At 46.2% G+C, this 22274-nt stretch overlaps 1 protein-coding gene across 2 annotated transcripts in view; it reads left to right on the plus strand.

The window, feature by feature from the left end:
• The first annotated feature begins 2058 nt into the window (after positions 1-2058).
• LOC115183155 (high mobility group protein HMGI-C) overlaps positions 2059-22274 on the plus strand; it is a 133083-nt gene continuing 112867 nt past the window's right edge. For both annotated transcript variants that reach the window (XM_029744480.1, XM_029744481.1), the window contains exons 1-2: positions 2059-2543; positions 15958-16044. In XM_029744480.1, the coding sequence (XP_029600340.1) occupies positions 2421-2543; positions 15958-16044 (210 nt within the window). In that variant the 5' untranslated portion in view covers positions 2059-2420. The remainder of the gene's footprint in view (positions 2544-15957; positions 16045-22274) is intronic.

Consider the following 22274-nt stretch of genomic DNA (forward strand, 5'->3'; position numbering starts at 1 on the left):
AGCACCCTGCATCCATCCCACTGCTGGTTAGCACCCTGCATCCATCTCACTGCTGGTTAGCACCCTGCATCCATCCCATTGCTGGTTAGCACCGTGCATCCATCTCACTGCTGGTTAGCACCCTGCATCCATCCCATTGCTGGTTAGCAACCTGCATCTCACTGCTGGTTAGCACCCTGCATCCCACTGCTAGTTAGCACCCTACATCTCACTGCTGGATAGCACCCTCCATCCCACTGCTGGTTAGCACCCTGCATCTCACTGCTGGTTAGCACCCTCCATCCCACTGCTGGTTAGCACCCTGCATCCATCCCACTGCTGGTTAGCACCCTGCATCCATCTCACTGCTGGTTAGCACCCTGCATCCCACTGCTGGTTAGCACCCTGCATCCATCCCACTGCTGGTTAGCACCCTGCATCCATCTCACTGCTGGTTAGCACCCTGCATCTCACTGCTGGTTAGCACCCTGCATCCATCCCACTGCTGGTTAGCACCCTGCATCCATCTCACTGCTGGTTAGCACCCTGCATCTCACTGCTGGTTAGCACCCTGCATCCCACTGCTGGTTAGCACCCTGCATCCCACTGCTGGTTAGCACCCTGCATCCATCTCACTGCTGGTTAGCACCCTACATCCATCCCACTGCTGGTTAGCACCCTGCATCCCACTGCTGGTTAGCACCCTGCATCCCACTGCTGGTTAGCACCCTGCATCCCACTGCTGGTTAGCACCCTGCATCTCACTGCTGGTTAGCACCCTGCATCCATCCCACTGCTGGTTAGCACCCTACATCCCACTGCTGGTTAGCACCCTACATCCATCCCACTGCTGGTTAGCACCATCCATCCCACTGCTGGTTAGCACCCTACATCCATCCCACTGCTGGTTAGCACCCTGCATCCCACTACTGGTTAGCACCATCCATCCCACTGCTGGTTAGCACCATCCATCCCACTGCTGGTTAGCACCATCCATCCCACTGCTGGTTAGCACCATCCATCCCACTGCTGGTTAGCACCATCCATCCCACTGCTGGTTAGCACCATCCATCCCACTGCTGGTTAGCAGCCTAGATAAATCTCTAATGGATAAATCAGATGCCTGACCACAGATAGCCTGGCCACAGAGCTGCTCTCCCCTCTCTGCCTGGAGCTGCACTGCTCTCCCCTCTGTGCCTGGAGCTGCACTGCTCTCCCCTATCTCCCTGGAGCAGCACTGCTCTCCCCTCTCTGCCTGGAGCTGCACTGCTCTCCCCTCTCTGCCTGGAGCTGCACTGCTCTCCCCTCTCTGCCTGGAGCAGCACTGCTCTCCCCTGTCTGCCTGGAGCTGCACTGCTCTCCCCTCTCTGCCTGGAGCAGCACTGCTCTCCCCTGTCTGCCTGGAGCTGCACTGCTCTCCCCTCTCTGCCTGGAGCTGCACTGCTCTCCCCTCTCTGCCTGGAGCTGCACTGCTCTCCCCTCTCTGCCTGGAGCTGCACTGCTCTCCCCTCTCTGCCTGGAGCTCCACTGCTCTCCCCTCTCTGATTGGACCTATGCCAGTTACATGAATGGTGCTGCTGGACACGTGACTTTGTCTCACTGTGGTCTCCCTCTTAGCATTGCAGAATTACTCATGTTTTCTCTGGCATAGGGCCAGTTTTTTTTCTGTTTTGTGGTGCCTCCCTCCTCCTCTCCTCCATTATCCCCCTACAGGAAAGGTGCTTTCTTCCCATCTTTCTCTTAGATTTTTTTTTTTTTTTTACCTCATTCTCATTCAGTGAGTAGGCTGGTTTCGTGTGGGCTGTGGAGATGCATTTATAATGCCCTCTGTTTTTTGTAGTCTTGCCAATCCATGTAAAAAAAAAAAACTCTTGCCCCGGCCATATAGCCTAGGGTATAAAAGTCTAGTTATTGTTATTTGTCAGTCAAATCGTGACACGTGGATTTGACAGTGCGGCAGCTGTCACCATTTCAATTCAATAGTTCTCCCGCTCATTTGTAACGACAGGAGCTGAAATTCCAATCGATCACGGGCTTATTTTATCACCAAAGCCACCCCCCCACCCACTTCCACAGAAAGGGGAGACGGGGAGTTTTTTTTAAACTGAGCCAAATACCGAAGTGGGCAGCACGTGCTGTTCATAATACACTCAAGCAACATCTCCCTCGGGCGTTTTTTATTTATTTTGTTTTTTCTTTTCAGTAGCACCAACTTATTCCGATTCATTTTGATAGCCTACACACCGGTTGATTCGTGCATTAGTTTACAACAAGAGGATTCCCCCTCTGAAACTCGTGCACCAGGACGTCCGGTGGCTGGCGGTGTGGTCGGTTGGTGTGCAGGCAGGCAGGGCAGGATAGGCTCCAGGCTGACCGTGTATAGTAGTACAGTAGACTAGAAACTGCTGCAGGAGAGATTACTATTTTGGTACAAAGTCACAATGAGTGCACGCGGTGAAGAAGCCGGGGAGAGTTCAGGGACCGGGACCCAGGAGCAGGAGCCAGCGGCGGCTGCAGAGGCTCCGGCCAAGCGCAGACCGGGAAGACCGAGGAAGCCTGTTAAGGTCGGTCTTAATGTATTTACTTATCCGATGTAGTTTAACATACATGTCAGACATATATGCAGTTGCTACTATGCTAGTGTGTGTGTGTTCCCATTGCGCTTTGGGGATAGGCAACTCTGTCCGGATGCAGCTTGCAGCGCTGTACCGATGTTGTTAACGCAAAACTTGGAACAATCAAACCGATGTGCAGAGACAGTAAAACATGGCATGTTGTTGTTACTGTTTTACAAAACGGTTTCGGTTTGTTTTGAAATGCGGTTCTTAGGAGGTTAAGGTTGGTAATGATTGTAAGTAGAGAGGACTCAGTCGTTGTAGATAAGTCCATCGAACCGTCGGCGTTTACCTTCACGATTCAACAACATATAGGATCGCAGAACTATACAATTCCATGTATTTTAAATATACAGGGAATAATATAATTGTGTGAAATTGTAACGGCTGTTTCTATTTTAGAAATGATTTAGACCGTAAGGATGTTTTATCCCCTTCGCTTCGCCAGTAAATCTCGGCTATAGGTTGAGCCTATGCATAGCTGCTCCACAGTCATTTACTTTGTAACAGATTTCCTTCAATATAACTTTGCCGTGAACGACTCAACAGTTTGGTTTGTATTTGATATGACTTGTTGTTGTTTATTTGTGAAGCATTGATTGGAGACAGACAGGCTATACACACGCTGTCCCTGTGTAGGGACCTATTCAGGTTATACACACGCTGTCCCTGTGTAGGGACCTATTCAGGTTATACACACGCTGTCCCTGTGTAGGGACCTATTCAGGTTATACACACGCTGTCCCTGTGTAGGGACCTATTCAGGCTATACACACCCTGTCCCTGTGTAGGGACCTATTCAGGCTATGTTTTGATTGACCATGCCTAGTGATCTTATAGCTAGGTGATGTTCATTAGAAGATATTCCATCAAGTTGACTCACACATCCTCTAACACCAGATATGTATTTAAAGTCTTCATGTAGATGTGTTTACTGTTAATAAAGGATATGATTCAGTGCCTAAAGGAAGTCGTAATGTGACTCACATCAACATTCATAAAACACATGACGTTTTTTTTTTTTCAATGCAAAAACAGCAACTGGTGACCAAAGCATAACAGTTTGGCGGTACATACCCCTTTCATACCCAGAGAAATATCCCAGTAATTTACCATGCCAGCTTCTGTACAGCAGCTGTTATCTGAAAGGGGTATGGGGGTTAAAAAAAACAGTCAATTAATAACCACAAAAATACCTAGTCATGATTCCTGCATTTTCACAGAACCTGTAACCAGAAAACAGGTATCAGGTCTGTGTGAATGGTTCTCTACAGGTATCAGGTCAGTGTGAATGGTTCTCTACAGGTATCAGGTCAGTGTGAATGGTTCTCTACAGGTATCAGGTCAGTGTGAATGGTTCTCTACAGGTATCAGGTGGTTCTCTACAGGTATCAGGTCAGTGTGAATGGTTCTCTACAGGTATCAGGTCAGTGTGAATGGTTCTCTACAGGTATCAGGTGGTTCTCTACAGGTATCAGGTGGTTCTCTACAGGTATCAGGTGGTTCTCTACAGGTATCAGGTGGTTCTCTACAGGTATCAGGTCAGTGTGAATGGTTCTCTACAGGTATCAGGTCAGTGTGAATGGTTCTCTACAGGTATCAGGTGGTTCTCTACAGGTATCAGGTCAGTGTGAATGGTTCTCTACAGGTATCAGGTCAGTGTGAATGGTTCTCTAGAGGTATCAGGTCAGTGTGAATGGTTCTCTACAGGTATCAGGTGGTTCTCTACAGGTATCAGGTCAGTGTGAATGGTTCTCTACAGGTATCAGGTCAGTGTGAATGGTTCTCTACAGGTATCAGGTCTGTGTGAATGGTTCTCTACAGGTATCAGGTCTGTGTGAATGGTTCTCTACAGGTATCAGGTCAGTGTGAATGGTTCTCTACAGGTATCAGGTCTGTGTGAATGGTTCTCTACAGGTATCAGGTCAGTGTGAATGGTTCTCTACAGGTATCAGGTCAGTGTGAATGGTTCTCTACAGGTATCAGGTCTGTGTGAATGGTTCTCTACTGGTATCAGGTCTGTGTGAATGGTTCTCTACAGGTATCAGGTCAGTGTGAATGGTTCTCTGTAGGTATCAGGTCTGTGTGAATGGTTCTCTACAGGTATCAGGTCAGTGTGAATGGTTCTCTACAGGTATCAGGTCAGTGTGAATGGTTCTCTACAGGTATCAGGTCAGTGTGAATGGTTCTCTACAGGTATCAGGTCAGTGTGAATGGTTCTCTACAGGTATCAGGTGGTTCTCTACAGGTATCAGGTGGTTCTCTACAGGTATCAGGTGGTTCTCTACAGGTATCAGGTGGTTCTCTACAGGTATCAGGTCAGTGTGAATGGTTCTCTACAGGTATCAGGTCAGTGTGAATGGTTCTCTACAGGTATCAGGTGGTTCTCTACAGGTATCAGGTCAGTGTGAATGGTTCTCTACAGGTATCAGGTCAGTGTGAATGGTTCTCTAGAGGTATCAGGTCAGTGTGAATGGTTCTCTACAGGTATCAGGTGGTTCTCTACAGGTATCAGGTCAGTGTGAATGGTTCTCTACAGGTATCAGGTCAGTGTGAATGGTTCTCTACAGGTATCAGGTCTGTGTGAATGGTTCTCTACAGGTATCAGGTCTGTGTGAATGGTTCTCTACAGGTATCAGGTCAGTGTGAATGGTTCTCTACAGGTATCAGGTCTGTGTGAATGGTTCTCTACAGGTATCAGGTCAGTGTGAATGGTTCTCTACAGGTATCAGGTCAGTGTGAATGGTTCTCTACAGGTATCAGGTCTGTGTGAATGGTTCTCTACTGGTATCAGGTCTGTGTGAATGGTTCTCTACAGGTATCAGGTCAGTGTGAATGGTTCTCTGTAGGTATCAGGTCTGTGTGAATGGTTCTCTACAGGTATCAGGTCAGTGTGAATGGTTCTCTACAGGTATCAGGTCAGTGTGAATGGTTCTCTACAGGTATCAGGTCAGTGTGAATGGTTCTCTACAGGTATCAGGTCAGTGTAAATGGTTCTCTACAGGTATCAGGTAAGTGTGAATGGTTCTCTACAGGTATCAGGTCTGTGTGAATGGTTCTCTACAGGTATCAGGTAAGTGTGAATGGTTCTCTACAGGTATCAGGTCTGTGTGAATGGTTCTCTACAGGTATCAGGTCAGTGTGAATGGTTATCTACAGGTATCAGGTCAGTGTGAATGGTTATCTACAGGTATCAGGTCAGTGTGAATGGTTCTCTACAGGTATCAGGTCTGTGTGAATGGTTCTCTACAGGTATCAGGTCAGTGTGAATGGTTCTCTACAGGTATCAGGTCAGTGTGAATGGTTCTCTACAGGTATCAGGTCTGTGTGAATGGTTCTCTACTGGTATCAGGTCTGTGTGAATGGTTCTCTACAGGTATCAGGTCAGTGTGAATGGTTCTCTGTAGGTATCAGGTCTGTGTGAATGGTTCTCTACAGGTATCAGGTCAGTGTGAATGGTTCTCTACAGGTATCAGGTCAGTGTGAATGGTTCTCTACAGGTATCAGGTCAGTGTGAATGGTTCTCTACAGGTATCAGGTCAGTGTGAATGGTTCTCTACAGGTATCAGGTGGTTCTCTACAGGTATCAGGTGGTTCTCTACAGGTATCAGGTGGTTCTCTACAGGTATCAGGTGGTTCTCTACAGGTATCAGGTCAGTGTGAATGGTTCTCTACAGGTATCAGGTCAGTGTGAATGGTTCTCTACAGGTATCAGGTCTGTGTGAATGGTTCTCTACTGGTATCAGGTCTGTGTGAATGGTTCTCTACAGGTATCAGGTCAGTGTGAATGGTTCTCTGTAGGTATCAGGTCTGTGTGAATGGTTCTCTACAGGTATCAGGTCAGTGTGAATGGTTCTCTACAGGTATCAGGTCAGTGTGAATGGTTCTCTACAGGTATCAGGTCAGTGTGAATGGTTCTCTACAGGTATCAGGTCAGTGTAAATGGTTCTCTACAGGTATCAGGTAAGTGTGAATGGTTCTCTACAGGTATCAGGTCTGTGTGAATGGTTCTCTACAGGTATCAGGTAAGTGTGAATGGTTCTCTACAGGTATCAGGTCTGTGTGAATGGTTCTCTACAGGTATCAGGTCAGTGTGAATGGTTATCTACAGGTATCAGGTCAGTGTGAATGGTTATCTACAGGTATCAGGTCAGTGTGAATGGTTCTCTACAGGTATCAGGTCTGTGTGAATGGTTCTCTACAGGTATCAGGTCAGTGTGAATGGTTCTCTACAGGTATCAGGTCAGTGTGAATGGTTCTCTAGAGGTATCAGGTCAGTGTGAATGGTTCTCTACAGGTATCAGGTGGTTCTCTACAGGTATCAGGTCAGTGTGAATGGTTCTCTACAGGTATCAGGTCAGTGTGAATGGTTCTCTACAGGTATCAGGTCTGTGTGAATGGTTCTCTACAGGTATCAGGTCTGTGTGAATGGTTCTCTACAGGTATCAGGTCAGTGTGAATGGTTCTCTACAGGTATCAGGTCTGTGTGAATGGTTCTCTACAGGTATCAGGTCAGTGTGAATGGTTCTCTACAGGTATCAGGTCAGTGTGAATGGTTCTCTACAGGTATCAGGTCTGTGTGAATGGTTCTCTACTGGTATCAGGTCTGTGTGAATGGTTCTCTACAGGTATCAGGTCAGTGTGAATGGTTCTCTGTAGGTATCAGGTCTGTGTGAATGGTTCTCTACAGGTATCAGGTCAGTGTGAATGGTTCTCTACAGGTATCAGGTCAGTGTGAATGGTTCTCTACAGGTATCAGGTCAGTGTGAATGGTTCTCTACAGGTATCAGGTCAGTGTAAATGGTTCTCTACAGGTATCAGGTAAGTGTGAATGGTTCTCTACAGGTATCAGGTCTGTGTGAATGGTTCTCTACAGGTATCAGGTAAGTGTGAATGGTTCTCTACAGGTATCAGGTCTGTGTGAATGGTTCTCTACAGGTATCAGGTCAGTGTGAATGGTTCTCTACAGGTATCAGGTCAGTGTGAATGGTTCTCTACAGGTATCAGGTCAGTGTGAATGGTTCTCTACAGGTATCAGGTCAGTGTGAATGGTTCTCTACAGGTATCAGGTCAGTGTGAATGGTTCTCTACAGGTATCAGGTCTGTGTGAATGGTTCTCTACAGGTATCAGTTCCGTGTGAATGGTTCTCTACAGGTATCAGGTGTGTGTGAATGGTTCTCTACAGGTATCAGGTGGTTCTCTACAGGTATCAGGTCAGTGTGAATGGTTATCTACAGGTATCAGGTCAGTGTGAATGGTTCTCTACAGGTATCAGGTCTGTGTGAATGGTTCTCTACAGGTATCAGGTCAGTGTGAATGGTTCTCGACAGGTATCAGGTCTGTGTGAATGGTTCTCTACAGGTATCAGGTCTGTGTGAATGGTTCTCTACAGGTATCAGGTGGTTCTCTACAGGTATCAGGTCTGTGTGAATGGTTCTCTACAGGTATCAGGTAAGTGTGAATGGTTCTCTACAGGTATCAGGTCAGTGTGAATGGTTCTCTACAGGTATCAGGTCAGTGTGAATGGTTCTCTACAGGTATCAGGTCAGTATGAATGGTTCTCTACAGGTATCAGGTCAGTGTGAATGGTTCTCTACAGGTATCAGGTCAGTGTGAATGGTTCTCTACAGGTATCAGGTCAGTGTGAATGGTTCTCTACAGGTATCAGGTCTGTGTGAATGGTTCTCTACAGGTATCAGGTCAGTGTGAATGGTTCTCTACAGGTATCAGGTCTGTGTGAATGGTTCTCTACAGGTATCAGGTCAGTGTGAATGGTTCTCTACAGGTATCAGGTCAGTGTGAATGGTTCTCTACAGGTATCAGGTCAGTGTGAATGGTTCTCTACAGGTATCAGGTCAGTGTGAATGGTTCTCTGTAGGTATCAGGTCTGTGTGAATGGTTCTCTACAGGTATCAGGTCTGTGTGAATGGTTCTCTGTAGGTATCAGGTCTGTGTGAATGGTTCTCTACAGGTATCAGGTCTGTGTGAATGGTTCTCTACAGGTATCAGGTCAGTGTGAATGGTTCTCTACAGGTATCAGGTCAGTGTGAATGGTTCTCTACAGGTATCAGGTCTGTGTGAATGGTTCTCTACTGGTATCAGGTCTGTGTGAATGGTTCTCTACAGGTATCAGGTCAGTGTGAATGGTTCTCTGTAGGTATCAGGTCTGTGTGAATGGTTCTCTACAGGTATCAAGTCAGTGTGAATGGTTCTCTACAGGTATCAGGTCAGTGTGAATGGTTCTCTACAGGTATCAGGTCAGTGTGAATGGTTCTCTACAGGTATCAGGTCAGTGTAAATGGTTCTCTACAGGTATCAGGTAAGTGTGAATGGTTCTCTACAGGTATCAGGTCTGTGTGAATGGTTCTCTACAGGTATCAGGTAAGTGTGAATGGTTCTCTACAGGTATCAGGTCTGTGTGAATGGTTCTCTACAGGTATCAGGTCAGTGTGAATGGTTCTCTACAGGTATCAGGTCAGTGTGAATGGTTCTCTACAGGTATCAGGTCAGTGTGAATGGTTCTCTACAGGTATCAGGTCAGTGTGAATGGTTCTCTACAGGTATCAGGTCAGTGTGAATGGTTCTCTACAGGTATCAGGTCTGTGTGAATGGTTCTCTACAGGTATCAGTTCCGTGTGAATGGTTCTCTACAGGTATCAGGTGTGTGTGAATGGTTCTCTACAGGTATCAAGTGGTTCTCTACAGGTATCAGGTCAGTGTGAATTGTTCTCTACAGGTATCAGGTCAGTGTGAATGGTTCCCTACAGGTATCAGGTCAGTGTGAATGGTTCTCTACAGGTATCAGGTCAGTGTGAATGGTTCTCTACAGGTATCAGGTCTGTGTGAATGGTTCTCTACAGGTATCAGGTCAGTGTGAATGGTTCTCTACAGGTATCAGGTCAGTGTGAATGGTTCTCTACAGGTATCAGGTCAGTGTGAATGGTTCTCTACAGGTATCAGGTCAGTGTGAATGGTTCTCTACAGGTATCAGGTCAGTATGAATGGTTCTCTACAGGTATCAGGTCAGTGTGAATGGTTTTCTACAGGTATCAGGTCAGTGTGAATGTTCTCTACAGGTATCAGGTCAGTGTGAATGGTTCTCTACAGGTATCAGGTCTGTGTGAATGGTTCTCTACAGGTATCAGGTCAGTGTGAATGGTTCTCTACAGGTATCAGGTCTGTGTGAATGGTTCTCTACAGGTATCAGGTCTGTGTGAATGGTTCTCTACAGGTATCAGGTCAGTGTGAATGGTTCTCGACAGGTATCAGGTCTGTGTGAATGGTTCTCTACAGGTATCAGGTCTGTGTGAATGGTTCTCTACAGGTATCAGGTGGTTCTCTACAGGTATCAGGTCTGTGTGAATGGTTCTCTACAGGTATCAGGTAAGTGTGAATGGTTCTCTACAGGTATCAGGTCAGTGTGAATTGTTCTCTACAGGTATCAGGTCAGTGTGAATGGTTCTCTACAGGTATCAGGTCAGTGTGAATGGTTCTCTACAGGTATCAGGTCAGTGTGAATGGTTCTCTACAGGTATCAGGTCAGTGTGAATGGTTCTCTACAGGTATCAGGTCAGTGTGAATGGTTCTCTACAGGTATCAGGTCTGTGTGAATGGTTCTCTACAGGTATCAGGTCAGTGTGAATGGTTCTCTACAGGTATCAGGTCTGTGTGAATGGTTCTCTACAGGTATCAGGTCAGTGTGAATGGTTCTCTACAGGTATCAGGTCAGTGTGAATGGTTCTCTACAGGTATCAGGTCAGTGTGAATTCTTCTCTACAGGTATCAGGTCAGTGTGAATGGTTCTCTGTAGGTATCAGGTCTGTGTGAATGGTTCTCTACAGGTATCAGGTCTGTGTGAATGGTTCTCTGTAGGTATCAGGTCTGTGTGAATGGTTCTCTACAGGTATCAGGTCAGTGTGAATGGTTCTCTACAGGTATCAGGTCAGTGTGAATGGTTCTCTACAGGTATCAGGTCAGTGTGAATGGTTCTCTACAGGTATCAGGTGTGTGTGAATGGTTATCTACAGGTATCAGGTGGTTCTCTACAGGTATCAGGTCAGTGTGAATTGTTCTCTACAGGTATCAGGTCAGTGTGAATGGTTCTCTACAGGTATCAGGTCTGTGTGAATGGTTCTCTACAGGTATCAGGTCTGTGTGAATGGTTCTCTACAGGTATCAGGTAAGTGTGAATGGTTCTCTACAGGTATCAGGTAAGTGTGAATGGTTCTCTACAGGTATCAGGTCAGTGTGAATGGTTCTCTACAGGTATCAGGTCTGTGTGAATGGTTCTCTACAGGTATCAGGTCAGTGTGAATGGTTCTCTACAGGTATCAGGTCAGTGTGAATGGTTCTCTACAGGTATCAGGTGGTTCTCTACAGGTATCAGGTCAGTGTGAATGGTTCTCTGTAGGTATCAGGTCTGTGTGAATGGTTCTCTACAGGTATCAGGTCTGTGTGAATGGTTCTCTACAGGTATCAGGTCAGTGTGAATGGTTCTCTACAGGTATCAGGTCAGTGTGAATGGTTCTCTACAGGTATCAGGTCAGTGTGAATGGTTCTCTGTAGGTATCAGGTCAGTGTGAATGGTTCTCTACAGGTATCAGGTCAGTGTGAATGGTTCTCTACAGGTATCAGGTCTGTGTGAATGGTTCTCTACAGGTATCAGGTCTGTGTGAATGGTTCTCTACAGGTATCAGGTCTGTGTGAATGGTTCTCTACAGGTATCAGGTCAGTGTGAATGGTTCTCTACAGGTATCAGGTCAGTGTGAATGGTTCTCTACAGGTATCAGGTCAGTGTGAATGGTTCTCTGCAGGTATCAGGTCTGTGTGAATGGTTCTCTACAGGTATCAGGTCAGTGTGAATGGTTCTCTACAGGTATCAGGTCAGTTTGAATGGTTCTCTACAGGTATCAGGTCAGTGTGAATGGTTCCCTACAGGTATCAGGTCAGTGTGAATGGTTCTCTACAGGTATCAGGTGTGTGTGAATGGTTCTCTACAGGTATCAGGTGGTTCTCTACAGGTATCAGGTCAGTGTGAATGGTTCTCTACAGGTATCAGGTGGTTCTCTACAGGTATCAGGTCAGTGGGAATTGTTCTCTACAGGTATCAGGTCAGTGTGAATGGCTCTCTACAGGTATCAGGTGGTTCTCTACAGGTATCAGGTCAGTGTGAATGGTTCTCTACAGGTATCAGGTCAGTGTGAATGGTTCTCTACAGGTATCAGGTCAGTGTGAATGGTTCTCTACAGGTATCAGGTCAGTGTGAATGGTTCTCTACAGGTATCAGGTCTATGTGAATGGTTCTCTACAGGTATCAGGTCAGTGTGAATGGTTCTCTACAGGTATCAGGTCTATGTGAATGGTTCTCTACAGGTATCAGGTCAGTGTGAATGGTTCTCTACAGGTATCAGGTGGTTCTCTACAGGTATCAGGTCTGTGTGAATGGTTATCTACAGGTACCAGGTCAGTGTGAATGGTTCTCTACAGGTATCAGGTCTATGTGAATGGTTCTCTACAGGTATCAGGTCAAGGTGAATGGTTCTCTACAGGTATCAGGTCTGTGTGAATGGTTCTCTACAGGTATCAGGTCAGTGTGAATGGTTCTCTACAGGTATCAGGTCAGTATGAATGGTTCTCTACAGGTATCAGGTCTGTGTGAATGGTTCTCTATAGGTATCAGGTCAGTGTGAATGGTTCTCTACAGGTATCAGGTGGTTCTCTACAGGTATCAGGTCAGTGTGAATGGTTCTCTACAGGTATCAGGTCTGTGTGAATGGTTCTCTACAGGTATCAGGTTAGTGTGAATGGTTCTCTACAGGTATCAGGTCAGTGTGAATGGTTCTCTACAGGTATCATGTCAGTGTGAATGGTTCTCTACAGGTATCAGGTCAGTGTGAATGGTTCTCTACAGGTATCAGGTCAGTGTGAATGGTTCTCTACAGGTATCAGGTGTGTGTGAATGGTTCTCTACAGGTATCAGGTCTGTGTGAATGGTTCTCTACAGGTATCAGGTCTGTGTGAATGGTTCTCTACAGGTATCAGGTCTGTGTGAATGGTTCTCTACAGGTATCAGGTCAGTGTGAATGGTTCTCGACAGGTATCAGGTCAGTGTGAATGGTTCTCTACAGGTATCAGGTCAGTGTGAATGGTTCTCTACAGGTATCAGGTCAGTGTGAATGGTTCTCTACAGGTGTCTGGTCAGTGTGAATGGTTCTCTACAGGTATCAGGTCAGATCTAAGATTCAGATTGAGTTTTTTTAATGCAGAAACAACTCTGTCTCACTCTCACGCACATGGTAGACACCACCAGTAGACAGACCAAGAGACCACCAGTAGACAGACCAAGAGACCACCAGTAGACAGACCAAGAGACCACCAGTAAATGGTAGACAGACTAAGAGACCACCAGTAGACAGACTAAGAGACCACCAGTAAATGGTAGACAGACTAAGAGACCACCAGTAAATGGTAGACAGACTAAGAGACCACCAGTAAATGGTAGACAGACTAAGAGACCACCAGTAGACAGACTAAGAGACCACCAGTAGACAGACTAAGAGACCACCAGTAAATGGTAGACCGACTAAGAGACCACCAGTAGATAGACTAAGAGACCACCAGTAAATGGTAGACAGACTAAGAGACCACCAGTAGACAGACCAAGAGACCACCAGTAAATGGTAGACAGACTAAGAGACCACCAGTAAATGGTAGACAGACTAGAGACCACCAGTAGACAGACTAAGAGACCACCAGTAAATGGTAGACAGACTAAGAGACCACCAGTAAATGGTAGACAGACTAAGAGACCACCAGTAAATGGTAGACAGACTAGAGACCACCAGTAGACAGACCAAGAGACCACCAGTAGACAGACCAAGAGACCACCAGTAGACAGACCAAGAGACCACCAGTAGACAGACTAAGAGACCACTAGTAAATGGTAGACAGACTAGAGACCACCAGTAGATAGACTAAGAGACCACCAGTAAATGGTAGACAGACTAAGATACCACCAGTAAATGGTAGACAGACTAGAGACCACCAGTAAATGGTAGACAGACTAGAGACCACCAGTAGACAGACTAAGAGACCACCAGTAAATGGTAGACAGACTAAGAGACCACCAGTAAATGGTAGACAGACTAGAGACCACCAGTAGACAGACTAAGAGACCACCAGTAAATGGTAGACAGACTAGAGACCACCAGTAAATGGTAGACAGACTAGAGACCACCAGTAGACAGACTAAGAGACCACCAGTAAATGGTAGACAGACTAGAGACCACCAGTAGACAGACTAAGAGACCACCAGTAAATGGTAGACAGACTAGAGACCACCAGTAGACAGACTAAGAGACCACCAGTAAATGGTAGACAGACTAGAGACCACCAGTAAATGGTAGACAGACTAAGAGACCACCAGTAAATGGTAGACAGACTAGAGACCACCAGTAAACAGACTAAGAGACCACCAGTAGACAGACTAAGAGACCACCAGTAGACAGACTAAGAGACCACCAGTAGACAGACTAAGAGACCACCAGTAGACAGACTAAGAGACCACCAGTAGACAGACTAAGAGACCACCAGTAAATGGTAGACAGACTAGAGACCACCAGTAGACAGACTAAGAGACCACCAGTAAATGGTAGACAGACTAAGAGACCACCAGTAGACAGACTAAGAGACCACCAGTAAATGGTTGACAGACTAAGAGACCACCAGTAAATGGTAGACAGACTAAGAGACCACCAGTAAATGGTAGACAGACTAAGAGACCAGCAGTAAACAGACCAAGAGACCACCAGTAGACAGACTAAGAGACCACCAGTAGACAGACTAAGAGACCACCAGTAGACAGACTTAGAGACCACCAGTAAATGGTAGACAGACTAGAGACCACCAGTAGACAGACCAAGAGACCACCAGTAGACAGACTAAGAGACCACCAGTAGACAGACCAAGAGACCACCAGTAGACAGACTAAGAGACCACCAGTAAATGGTAGACAGACTAAGAGACCACCAGTAAATGGTAGTTGACTAAGAGACCACCAGTAGACAGACTTAGAGACCACCAGTAAATGGTAGACAGACCAAGAGACCACCAGTAAATGGTAGACAGACTAAGAGACCACCAGTAGACAGACTTAGAGACCACCAGTAGACAGACCAAGAGACCACCAGTAAATGGTAGACAGACCAAGAGACCACCAGTAAATGGTAGACAGACCAAGAGACCACCAGTAAATGGTAGACAGACCAAGAGACCACCAGTAAATGGTAGGCAGACTTAGAGACCACCAGTAAATGGTCACATTGTTGGAAGGGACCTTTTCCTTTAGGAGAGAGAGAGTGGGGAAGGGAGGGGGGAGCAGAGGTGGTTATTGGGCCATAGCTTTGTGTAATAAATATGGAATAGGATGCAATTTGGGACACAGATTATGTTTCCTGTCTTCAGTTCTCTAATCTACGCTCAGCCCCATGTTCATGTTCACCTTGTTTCTCCCCCTGTCTGTCTCACTGACTGTCTGACTGACTATCTCATTTTCTGTCTGACTGTCTTGCTGTCTGTCTGACTGTCTCTATGTCTGACTGTCTCTATGTCTGTCTCACTGACTGTCTGACTGTCTGTCTGACTGTCTCACTGTCTCTATGTCTGTCTTTCTGTCTAACTGTCTCTATGTCTGTTTGACTGTCTATCTCTCTGCCTGTCTGACTGTCTCTATGTCTGTCTGACTGTTTCTATGTCTGTCTGACTGTCTGTCTGTCTGTCTGTCTGACTGTCTCTATGTCTCTCTGACTGTCCCTATGTCTGTCTGACTGTCTCTCTGATGGTTTGACTGTCTGACTGACTGTCTCTATGTCTGTCTGACTGTCTCCTTGTCTGTCTGTCTGCCTGACTGTCTCCATGTCTGTCTGTCTGTCTGACTGTCTGTCTGACTGTCTCTATGTCAGTCTGACTGTCTCCATGTCTGTCTGTCTGACTTTCTGTCTAACTGTCTCTATGTCTGTCTGACTGTCTCTCTGTCTGTCTGTCTGTCTGTCTGACTGTCTCTATGTCAGTCTCACTGTCTCCATGTCTGTCTGTCTGACTGTCTGTCTGACTGTCTCCATGTCTGTCTGTCTGTCTGTCTGACTGTCTCCATGTCTGTCTGTCGGACTGTCTCTCTGTCTGACGGTCTCTCTGTCTGACGGTCTCTCTGTCTGTCTGACTGTTTCTATGTCTGTCTGACTGTCTGTCTGACGGTCTCTCTGTCTGTCTGACTGTTTCTATGTCTGTCTGACTGTCTGTCTGACGGTCTCTCTGTCTGTCTGACTGTTTCTATGTCTGTCTGACTGACTTTCTGTCTGCCCGTAGGAACCTACTGGAGAGCCCGTCCCTAAACGACCAAGGGGTCGTCCCAGAGGCAGCAAGAACAAATGCCCCTCCAAGGCAGCCGCCAGGGTGAGAACCATGCTACTGAACTTTAACACACACACACACACACACACACACACACACACACACACACACACACACACACACACACACACACACACACACACACACACACACACACCCTGACACCTCAACACCTCACCCTAACCCTGACACACATGCAGGGACACAGTGCTATTGTATATAGGAATTAAACCATTGTCCTATGGGTGGCCCCAGCAGGAATTCAACCCTTGTTCTATGGGTGGCCCCAGCAGGAATTCAACCCTTGTCCTATGGGTGGCCCCAGCAGGAATTCAACCCTTGTTCTATGGGTGGCCCCAGCAGGAATTCAACACTTGTTCTATGGGTGGCCCCAGCAGGAATTAAACCGTTGTCCTATGGGTGGCCCCAGCAGGAATTAAACCCACGTTCCTGGCATTGTAAACGTTGTTTTGTAAAACAACAATAGGATGACTCATGTATTTGGCAGATTATTGTCAATGCAATGACAACACGTCCAAATCTAGACTCCCATTTCAGCAGCTTCCTTCTATGAGCCAACAGGCAGCAGTGGTCACCAACATTTTTCTGAGCCCAGATCACTTTGAGTCAAAACGCAAGCCGATGATCTACCGCTGAGATTTTTTTATAAACATGACTTAAAAAAACATAATTGTATTTATTTATTTAATTTCACCTTTCTTTAACCAGGTAGGCTAGTTGAGAACAAGTTCTCATTTACAACTGCTGTAATGTGGGCTGTGTGTAGCTTGTGTAGAGGAGTCAGGCGCAGGACAGCAGATATGAGTAAATAAACGTCATTTACTCAAAATAGACAAATATAATACAATAAAGCGAGCCCACATAACGGACCGTCTTACATGCAAACAATTACTCACAAACAAACATGGGGGAACAGAGGGTTAAATAATGAACAAGTAATTGGGGGATTGAAACCAGGTGTGTAAGACAAAGACAAAACAAATGGAAAATGAAAAGTTGATCGGCGATGGCTAGAAGGCCGGTGACGTCGACCGCCGAACGCCGCCCGAACAAGGAGAGGGACCGACTTCGGCGGAAGTCGTGACAACTGCGACCTGGCCAAGATAAAGCAAAGCAGTGGTACACAAACAACAACACAGAGTTACACATGGAATAAGCAAACATACAGTCAATAATACAATTCAAAAAGTCTATATACAGTGTGTGCTAATGAGGTAGGATAAGGGAGGTAAGGCAATAAATAGGCCATGGTGGCGAAATAATTACAATATAGCAATTAAATACTGGAGTGATAGATGTGCAGTAGATGAGTGTGCGAGTAGAGATACTGGGGTGCAATGGAGCAAGATAAATAAAATAAATAACAGTATGGGGATGAGGTAGTTGGATGGGCTATTTACAGATGGGCTATGTACAGGTGCAGTGATCTATGAGCTGCTCTGACAGCAGGTGCTTAAAGCTAGTGAGGGAGATATGAGTCTCCAGCTTCAGTGATTTTTGCAGTTTGTTCCAGTCATTGGCAGCAGAGAACTGGAAGGAAAGGCAGCCAAAGGAGGAATTGGCTTTGGGGGTGACCAGTGAAATATACCTGCCGGAGCGCGTGCTATGGGTGGGTGCTGCTATGGTGACCAGTGAACTGAGATAAGGCGGGGCTTTACCAAGCAGAGACTTGTAGATAACCTATAGATGACCTGGAGCCAGTGGGTTTGGTGACGAATATGAAGCGAGGGTCAGCCAACGAGAGCATACAGGTCGCAGTGGTGGGTAGTATATGGGGCTTTGGTGACAAAACGGATGGCACTGTGATAGACTGCATCCAATTTGCTGAGTAGAGTGTTGGAGGCTATTTTGTAAATGACATCACCAAAGTCAAGGATCGGTAGGATGGTCAGTTTTACGAGGGTATGTTTGGCAGCATGAGTGTAGGATGCTTTGTTGCGAAATAGGAAGCCGATTCTAGATTTAATTTTGGATTGGAGATGCTTAATGTGAGTCTGGAAGGAGGGTTTACAGTCTAACCAGACACCTAGGTATTTGTAGTTGTCCACATATTCTAAGTCAGAACCGTCCAGAGTAGTGATGCTGGACGGGCGGGCAGGTGTGGGCAGTGATCGGTTGAAGAGCATGCATTTAGTTTTACTAGCATTTAAGAGCAGTTGGAGGCCACGGAAAGAGAGTTGTATGGCATTGAAGCTCGTCTGGAGGGTTGTTAACACAGTGTCCAAAGAGGGGCCAGAAGTATACAGAATAGTATCGTCTGCATAGAGGTGGATCAGAGAATCACCAGCAGCAAGAGCGACATCATTGATGTTTACAGAGAAAAAACTCGGCCCGAGAATTGAACCCTGTGGCACCCCCATAGAGACTGCCAGAGGCCCGGACAACAGGCCCTCCGATAAGTCTATGCAACATTAACCAATTAAAAACAGTTCTGTAGCAATGCGGTTTGTGCAGTAGGCTGTAGGCCCAATAAATTGCATATTGACTATTCTTAAATTGCCATGTCAATGTTGTTCTTCTCAGACCATTTTAAATGTATATTTCAAAACGTGAGGCATATGATCACACTGGTAATTGTTCATTTGTTGTATTAATTGTGAGGCATAAATTGAATTAGCTTTAATTTTTACTGGACTGATGGTGCTTGCATCTGATGGTCAGTCTCAGCAATGGAGGGAGAGAGGGAAGGAGAGGGGAAGGAGGGAGAGAGAGAGAGAGAGAGAGAGAGAGCAGTAGAGAGGCTGCATCTGATGGTCAGTCTCAGCAGCGGAGGTAGAGAGGGCAGGAGAGAGGGAGAAAGAGAGAGGGAGAGGGAAGGAGAGAGGGAGAGAGGGAAGGAGAGAGGGAGAGAGAGAGGGAAGGAGAGAGAGAGAGAGAGGGAAGGAGAGAGGGAGAAAGAGAGAGAGAGAGCAGCAGCAGCAGAGGCTGCATCTGATGGTCAGTCTCAGCAGCGGAGGGAGAGAGGGAAGGAGAGAGAGAGAGAGAGAGAGAGGGAAGGAGAGAGGGAGAGAGGGAAGGAGAGAGGGAGAGAGAGAGGGAAGGAGAGAGAGAGAGAGAGGGAAGGAGAGAGGGAAGGAGAGAGGGAGAATGAGAGAGAGAGAGGGAGAGAGAGACAGAGAGAGAGAGAGAGAGCAGCAGCAGCAGCAGAGAGGCTGCATCTGATGGTCAGTCTCAGCAGCGGAGGGAGAGAGGGAAGGAGAGAGAGAGAGAGGGAAGGAGAGATGGAGAAAGAGAGAGCACCGTCTCCCTGTTCTTCCTCCCTCCACTGACTGACCATCCGTCTTCCAGCTGATGGAGAAACTCCAGTCATACTTCATTGTTTTCTGGCCTCGTGCACCAATTCATGTTGTTACTCGTATGACCAGAGAACGTGACATATTCCTCCATATTAAAAAATGGACACAAGCCGTTAGTAACAACGCACGTCTATCGATACACTTTGTAATGTGAGTGGATAAGGGAGCGGCCATTTTATGGCTTTATGAAAGTGTTGAATAAAGTGTTGACAGGGCTGAATAACTTTAAACATGAACTTACTCATATAAACAGCAGCTATTTGCTGTATTCGTTGACAGTCTCTCTCTAGTCATGGTTTTAAAAGTTTTGAAGTCTCACACTGTGGTCGACTATCAGCTTAGCTGTTGGCTGGTAGAGGCTGCAGGTCATCTGAGCTATCTGATTGGCCAGGGGTAGGCCTATAGGTGTACTTGATTTGCTCTCCGGGCCCGCCCGCCGGGTAGGCAGAGTTTGTACCTTCAGACACATGAATTGGTTCAGAATGGGATCAGATCGACTACCCGGCACGCAGGGCAGCTGAATCAAACTCCCCTAGTGCAAACAGAGAGAAACAAATGAAAACAATAGGAACGCAAGGCTTTATCATCGGCCTTTTTACTGAACTGTTTGGCGATCGACTAGGAAAGCCTGGAAATGGCATTGTTCTGATAAACGTAAAGGAGATACACCTACTAAAAGATGAAAGGAGTCAGAGCTGAGCAGGCACCTTCAACGTTCACTTTCTGGTCCTCAAATCAATCACACCGACTACCATCCTGAGAGATGAGGTGATGTGTATGATATGAGGATGTGTACGGTCGGCAGGGCTTGATATACAGGGCTTGATATACAGGGCTTGATATACAGGGCTGGATATACAGAGCTGGATATACAGGGCTGGATATACAGGGCTGGATATACAGGGCTTGATATACAGGGCTGGATATACAGGGCTTGATATACAGGGCTGGATATACAGAGCTGGATATACAGGGCTGGATATACAGGGCTTGATATACAGGGCTTGATATACAGGGCTGGATATACAGGGCTTGATATACAGGGCTGGATATACAGAGCTGGATATACAGGGCTGGATATACAGGGCTGGATATACAGGGCTTGATATACAGGGCTGGATATACAGGGCTGGATATACAGGGCTTGAGGTACAGGGCTTGATATACAGGGCTGGATATACAGAGCTGGATATATAGAGCTGGATATATAGAGCTGGATATATAGAGCTTGATATACAGGGCTGGATATACAGAGCTGGATATACAGAGCTTGATATACAGGGCTTGATATGCAAAGCTGGATAGACAGGGCTTGATATACAGGGCTGGATATACAGGGCTTGATATACAGGGCTGGATATACAGGGCTGGATATACAGGGCTGGATATGCAGGGATTGATATACAGGGCTTGATATGCAAAGCTGGATAGACAGGGCTTGATATACAGGGCTGGATATACAGAGCTGGATATATAGAGCTTGATATATAGAGCTTGATATATAGAGCTTGATATACAGAGCTGGATATACAGAGCTGGATATACAGAGCTTGATATACAGGGCTTGATATGCAAAGCTGGATAGACCGGGCTTGATATACAGGGCTGGATATACAGGGCTGGATATACAGAGCTGGATATATAGAGCTGGATATATAGAGCTTGATATACAGGGCTGGATATACAGAGCTGGATATACAGAGCTTGATATACAGGGCTTGATATGCAAAGCTGGATAGACAGGGCTTGATATACAGGGCTGGATATACAGGGCTTGATATACAGGGCTGGATATACAGGGCTGGATATACAGGGCTGGATATGCAGGGATTGATATGCAGGGATTGATATGCAGGGCTTGATATACAGGGCTGGATATACAGGGCTGGATATACAGGGCTTGATATGCAGGGCTGGATATGCAGGGATTGATATGCAGGGCTTGATATACAGGGCTTGATATGCAGAGCTTGATATACAGGGCTTGATGTACAGGGCTTGATGTACAGGGCTTGCTATGCAGAGCTTGATATACAGGGCTTGATGTTTCAGGGCTTGACGTACAGGGCTTGATGTACAGGGCTTGCTATGCAGGGCTTGCTATGCAGGGCTTGGTGTACAGGGCTTGGTATACAGGGCTTGATATGCAGGGCTTGAAATACAGGGCTTGTTATACAGGGCTTGATGTACAGGGCTTGATTTACAGGCCTTGATATTAGAGGTCGGCCGATTAATCGGAAAGGCCGATTAATTAGGGCCGATTTCAAGTTTTCATAACAATTGGTGCTTGATGTACAGGGCTTGATATACAGGGCTTGATGTACAGGGCTTGATGTACAGGGCTTTGACACACCTCTGCGTCCCAAATGGCACCCTATTGTTAGTATGCCCCTCTTTCCAGACCTGATTGTGTGCCACAGATGTGCTTTCTGGGAAAGAAGCGTCAAGTCATTCATTGTTTATAAACCAAAACAGATGACCTCATAAATTAAGACTGAATTCCAAATTGCACCCTCTTCCCATAGGGCTCTGGTCAAAAGTAGTGCACTATATAGGGAATAGGGTGCCTTTTTAGGAAGCAACCTGAGTTATGGACAATTGTAACAATTATGGTGAGTGATGTTTTCATTTGAATTAAGAGTTAGGATTGGCTAAGATTCTGACCTATCCAAAGCATTGTGCCTTGTTAATTATGGCCTTAGGATTGGCTAAGATTCTGGCCTATCCAAAGCATTGTGCCGTGTGAATTATGGCCTTAGGATTGGTTAAGATTCTGGCCTATCCAAAGCATTGTGCCATGTTAATTATGGCCTTAGGATTGGCTAAGATTCTGGCCTATCCAAAGCATTGTGCCATGTTAATTATGGCCTTATGATTGGTTAAGATTCTGGCCTATCCAAAGCATTGTGCCGTGTTAATTATGGCATTAGGATTGGTTAAGATTCTGGCCTATCC

The sequence above is a fragment of the Salmo trutta genome, unplaced genomic scaffold (genome assembly GCF_901001165.1).
Source record: "Salmo trutta unplaced genomic scaffold, fSalTru1.1, whole genome shotgun sequence".
NCBI classification, from domain to species: domain Eukaryota; kingdom Metazoa; phylum Chordata; class Actinopteri; order Salmoniformes; family Salmonidae; genus Salmo; species Salmo trutta.